The sequence below is a fragment of the Mesoplodon bidens genome, assembly GCF_964165515.1.
Source record: "Mesoplodon bidens genome assembly, contig: HAP1_SCAFFOLD_656, whole genome shotgun sequence".
Taxonomy (NCBI): Eukaryota; Metazoa; Chordata; class Mammalia; order Artiodactyla; family Ziphiidae; genus Mesoplodon; species Mesoplodon bidens.
In genome coordinates this window covers 203,464-209,841 of record NW_027672024.1, presented here as the reverse complement: position 1 = coordinate 209,841, position 6,378 = coordinate 203,464, and the positions used below count along the sequence as shown (strand labels likewise).

At 41.0% G+C, this 6,378-nt stretch overlaps 1 protein-coding gene across 1 annotated transcript; it reads right to left on the bottom strand.

Annotated features, from left to right (window-relative positions):
• Positions 1 to 112: 112 nt before the first annotated feature.
• LOC308610709 (3'-5' RNA helicase YTHDC2-like) lies at positions 113 to 1,967 on the bottom strand (the record flags this gene model as incomplete). Its single annotated transcript, XM_081259748.1, has 2 exons — positions 113 to 231; positions 1,781 to 1,967. The coding sequence occupies 2 exons, from the start codon at positions 1,965 to 1,967 to the stop codon at positions 137 to 139; spliced, it is 282 nt and encodes a 93-aa protein (XP_081115874.1). The 3' UTR covers positions 113 to 136.
• Between the last annotated feature and the right edge of the window lie 4,411 nt (positions 1,968 to 6,378).

Here is a 6,378-nt window from a genome sequence, read left to right as displayed (position 1 = left end):
GGTACAGACATGAATCAGATCATCTACACACAATATAATTAAGGACGTGAATCTAATTAAAGCAGTAATAACTATTTAGTCAAAAACATTTCTCTTTTTCGGTAAATAATTTTTTCAATTAAGAAAACCTGTCAGCTTACCCTTTACTTTTAGAAACCAAACCAAGAGACTGACTCAATCGATGAATAAAGGCTCTTTCCGTACTGGTCAAAGAAGAAGGAAATTCCATTTCTGCATGGAAAAAAACACAAAGCATCATTTGTGGATCGGCAATTTTCCTGCAAGGTACTTCAATACACATATATTTATAAAATATGAAAAATCATATAAACATATAATCAAATTATCATATTTTATGTGAAAAGTTGATATAAGCATTCCTAGGAGATACTGTGGGTTTGATTCCAGACCCTTGTAATAAAGCGAATATCATAATAAAGCAAGTCATACAAATTTTTTTGGTTTCCAGGGCCTATGTTGATTTGTTGGTTTCCAGGGCCTATGTTATGTTTACACTACACTGTAGCCTATTAAGTGTGCAATAGCATTATGTCTTAAACAACAACGTACACACATTAATTTAAAAATCCTTTATTGATAAAAATGCTAACCATCATCTGACAACATGGAATTGCCACAAACCTTCAATTTGTAAAAAAAAAACACAGTATTTGCAAAGCACAATAAAGTGAAGTGCAATAATGAGATATGCCTGTACTAATTAACCACTGAATGTCTACCATAATTCTGATATTAATAACATTTAAACCTAAATGTGATAAAGGACCCTGATGTTCACCAAAGGTTAGTCCTCTTACTTGTGCTGAAATCTTGAGCTCCTGATGAACATATTTTACTATCTTAACTTACTTGCTTAACCAACAAAATGTGTATTTCCTTCAAGGATGAGGTATGCTCAAGTATTACGAATGCTCAGCATCAGATTCCATTGTCTTTGCCTTCAAAAACTGCATAGAATCCCTATTTCACTGTCTCAGACTGGATATGATGCTGTATATTTCTGGGGATTCACCTCTGTTTAATGAAAGTTCAGAATCACTCTGTCCAGGTCCTTTTTTGGGGGGAGAGGGAAGGACTCTAAGCTTCCAGAATAAGGGGTCCTCTACTTAGAGCAGCAAATCAGAATGAGCTCTCAATATACTGTACTGATCACAGGCCGGCTGCTGGTTCTGCACTGTGTGACCCAAGACAAGTAGCTTTCCAACCTTAAGAGGGATGGAAGACGTTTCGTCTAACAGAACGAGTTTTTTTTTTTTAAAGTGTTTAGAGTGATACTTCCGGGATGTAAACAAAGCACTACATATGGCCACTGCATTTATTCGTCTGATTTCCTTCTGCTCCTCTACTTCCGAAACTCAAACTAAACGTACCTCGATTAAGGTTACCACCACCTCCTTTAAAAAAAAGAAAGAAAGAAAAAAAAAGTAGGGGCTTAACAATACCTAAAAGTTGTGGCAAAGCTACCGAAAGGCCTCTCTCTCCCTGGGGAAAGAAATGCCTCCTGCAGTTGAGCAGCCTGATTTTCGTGCCTTCGGACGCCAGGCAAATGCCCCGTAACCCGGCTGATCCGTAGGACGCCACGGGGCTCTTCACATCCCCGGGCAAGGCTCACAACTCTGGCCCCAGCCCCGCGCCCGCCTCGCTCGGACCCGGTGGACCGCCCCCGTCTCCCCTCCCTCCGGTGAGGCAGCCCCTTCCCACGAGGGGCCGGGCTTCCGGGAGGTGGGGCAGCCGGCGGGGTCCCTGTCGGGAACCTCACCTCTCTGGTCCCCGTATCGGAAGCGCTCCAGAGCGATATTGACCGCGATCTTCACCTCCTCGTCTATACGAATGTCCTTCAGCCCCTTGGCCCGGCCGCCGCCCGCAGGGCCACACGGCGCCGGGCCGCTGTCGCCGCCCCCTCCAGGAGCAAACGGCCGCTGGGAGACGCTGCTCGGCCTGGACATGGCCCTGAGGAGATGTTCTCCTCGCAGTACAGCGGCCAGGCCTGCTGGCTGACGGCCAACGACAGGGAAAGTGGGCCTCGGGGGCCTTTGCCGGGGCCAAACGGCTCCACAGGCTACCTGCGCTGGATCGGGCTCACAGGAAAGCCCCCGCTCTCCACAACAGCCGATGAGGCGCCGGCGGCACTAGAACCCCAGCCGGGCGGAGAGCGCGGGCGTGATGACGTCACCGGGCCGGCGCCGGTGACCTCAGCACGTAGACTGTCCCTGGCGCCCTGCGCGCTGCGCCCAAATGAGCTGGTTCTCCCGGTCGTCTCCTGTCCCCACGCACCACCCCTCCACCCCGTCCTGAGGGGCTCTTGTTCAACCACTTATTCAGTCGCTCGCTATTTGGTTAAATCATTAATTCATTCAGTAAGCATGTGTGGGCTTCTACTATGTGCCCTAGATACACATTGGGGAACCAGACAGAAAGGGCTCCTGCCTTCGTGGAGTTTACATTCTAGTGGGGGTAGAGTTGCCAGATTTAGTAAACAAAAATACAGGATGCCCAGTTTATTGGAATTTCAGATAAGGAACACAATTTCAGTATAGGTATTTCCCATGCAATATTTGGGAGCACACAGAGTAAAGAATTATTCGGTACCTGAAATGCAAATTCAACTGAGTGGCCTTATTTTATCTGGCAACCCTATATGGGAATAACAAACAGTAGACAAAAAAAATGATTAAAGGTAGTTGTAAGTGCTATGAGAGATGATGGAATAGGAAGATGCAACCCTTTAGTTTGGGATGTCAAGGAAGATTATGAGAATGTCCATTTGCTTGTATACAATTCCACTAACATAAACCTCAACCCAGCCACCCTAATTGCTTCCACTCTAGTCTTCCTATTATCCATTCTCCAGAAAGCAACTAGTGATCTTTTTAAAAACACAGTTGGCTTTCAGTATCTTTGGGTTCCTTACCCACTACTTCAACCAACCACTAAACCAAAAAACAAAAAAAAATTTTTTTTAATTCCAGAAAGTTCCAAAGAGCAAAACTTGAATTTACTGTGCACTGCAACTATTTACATAGTATTTACATTGCATTAGGTATTATAAGTAATTTAGAGATTATTTTAAGTACATAAGAGGATGTGTATAGGTTATATACAAATATTACTGCCATTTTATACAAGGGACTTGAACATCCTTGCATTTTGGTATCCTCAAGGGGTCCTGGAACCAATCCCCACAGATAGAGAGACAACTGTACAAGCCAAGTAGGTTAACACCCCTACACAAAGCACTCCAATTGCTCCCCATTGCAACTATAAAACACCCTCAATTCCTTACCATGACCCTGAAGACCCTGCCTAACCTGGCCTCTGTCTACCTCGCACCATTCTCATCCTCACAGTGCTCAAATGCCCTAATTTCTTTCTGTCCCTTGAACACACCAAGCTTATTACCATCAGGGGAACTTTCCACTTGCACAGTTTTCTCCTGCACATGACAATCTTCCTCCTAGTACTTCACATGGATGCCTCTTTCTCCTCATATAAACCAGGATTCCATCCCTTACCTAGATAGGCTCTCCCACATCAACCCATTATCATTTACCACTGTTTTAAATTATTTTGTTTATTTATATATTTATTATTTGCTCTTTACACTATAACATAAGCTTTTTAGGAGCAGGAACCTTATCTTGTTTGTCACTGTTTCATCAGTAGCTAGAACTGTATGGTCATACAATAAATATTTATTGGTTTTCCATATTGTAGAATCTGGAATTAAGATTTGTCATCTCTATCCTCTGAAAACTTTCTTCATAATCCTTGGGATCCTAATCAATTTGATTGGCTACTAGAAAGAGTTCTGAATAAGCAGAAATAAGTCCTGTGTCCTGGTCCTGGCATGGTTACCAGTGAACTGTGTGAACATTTTCTACTATGTTGATCCTAATTTCCTTAGCTGTTTGTAATAATGCCTGCCATTTATTAAGTGCCCAGGGGCACTGTCTTTATTTTTCCAATCCTCACAAAACCATATGAAGTAGTTATATTACCTCATGATACAAATGAGTAAACAGGCTGGATGAGGTTAAAAACTGGTCCAAGGCCATGCTAGTGATAATTAATGAGGTAATGGAAAATAAGCCCAGCTGATCATGAGGCCCAGCTTCATTCCAGGACAGATCATAAATAGAAGATAATACCTGGATGCACCAAATATATTGTGATAAAACTGAAAACATTTTATGTGGGGTCAGACACATATTGCTTTCAATTTCACTCGATAACCTCTTTGTTCCACACTTTATTGGCTCCATCATTTATTAGCTTTGTGACTTGACTACTTACTTTGCCTTCTGAGCTTCTGGTTTCCCATCTGTAAAATGGGTATATTTAATATTCATTTTATAGTATTGTGAATTTGACATAATATGTAAGTATTACGCATTGATCTAATGTGTGCTTCTTCTTTCCTTCTTTCCTTTATTTTGGAATAAATGCCGAAATATTTGTATTCCTAGTACCTAGTAAACATATGGAATATGTTCATTGAAATAAAAGAGAATATTTACTTAAGTTACATAGCAGTAAATTATAAAGTCAATCAGATTCTACATTATCTAATGTTTTTGCATACTCTTAGAAATTTCTGGTGCTTAGGGTGAACACTGCAATTCTACTTTTTACATGTGCTTCAGAAAAAAATTAAAAATAAGGAGATGCAGTAGGGTGAGGAGAATGAATGCCCCTAAGTTTCTCCCTCAGGAGAATGTTCAAAAGAACTCAGATATGAAGAGGGAGAACCTGTCTATTTGTGGAGCCCTCTCCTGGAAACCACTTTCTGGGACCTTCTGAAGAGAAGAAAACATCAAAAAACTACTGACAAAAAAAATTTATCACTAAATATTTACTGTTTCCATTTTATTAAAGAATCTAGTTTTTAAAGCTTAGGCCAAATGTATGTTTACATGTAGTCGAAGAAGAATTAGACACATTTTTCTCTACATTAACAGTATATTTACACTCCACAAAATAATGACTTTACTTTCCCCATGGCACACTTAGTACTTTGTAAATATAATACTTTGTCTCTCACTGATATTTTTCTTTAAAATCTTCACCACCAAAATCCCGGTAATCACTGAATCTGGGTAATGAGTATAAGAGTTCTCTTTATACCATTCTCTTTACTTTGGAACATGTTTGAAAATGTTGATAATTTTTTAAAAAGTCTTTCCAGCTCCAACAGGTATCAAGTTAATAAACCTACATCACATGTAGGACAGGTTAAGAGAGTAAAAATTGCTTTAAGAAATGCAGCCACTTTGTTTGAATAGATCATCTGAAAGCAGTCAACTTCATCCAAAAGTAGTCAACTTCAGCAACAGCTCCAGAAGAAAGACCAGCCTGGTAACCTCTGGTTGAGGAATAACGTTTAAGAATAATGCTTTCAAATGTTTTGAGGATTTTTCTGTCATGCTTATTTTGGCAAACTGGCTCATGGCTAACACTGGAAGGGAAGGGGGCTACATGATTAAAAGGAGATTGTATTAGCTCAGGCTGCCAAGACAAAATACCACAGGCTGAGGCTTAAACTAGAAATTAATTTTCTCATAGTGCTGGAGGCTGGAAAACCTAGAATCAACATCCAGCAGGATCCAGTTCTGGTGAGAGCTCTCTTCCTAGCTTGCAGACAGCCACCATCTCACCGCATGCTTACATGGCCTTTCCTTGTTATGTGTGTGTGTAGAGAGAGAGAGCAAACTCTTTCAAGTCTCCTCTTATGCAGGCACTAATTCCATTGTGAGGGCCCCACCCTACGTAGCCTCATTGAACCCTAATTACCTCACAAATGCTCCATCCCCAGATACCACAGCATTAGGGATTAGAGCTTCAACATGTGAATTTGAGGGGATGCAAACATTCAGTCCATAACAGAGATGGAAGGAATTTCAGAGTCATGTGCTAAAATTCATGTTGACTCCAACTGATTCAACCCTCCCCAAACTATTGTCTAACCTTAATTTCTCTATATTATCTTTCCTATAACAACTAATCCATCACTCAGGGTAGTGGAGCCCAAGAAGTGCACTAGATTCACATTGGTGTTTGGACTCTTCTTCAGCCCCTTCCTCTCCTCCTGCCCACAAGATCTACTTAAAGGACTACTTCCATAAAGTTTTAAATCAGTGCTAAGGACTGAATATTCTTCCAGAGACATTTCCATTTTAATAAGGGAGTCTTAAAGAGAAATCTCCAAAGTGCAAAGACATAAATCTCTTCTAGTGTAATTCAGGAGATGCTATAGCTAGTGAAGAGTTTGCAAATTTGGTGTTCCATCTTATTATGCCGTAAATTATCACACAGAAGTAATTATTACTCTCCTTGTGAGACTGACTCTTATCTGAAATT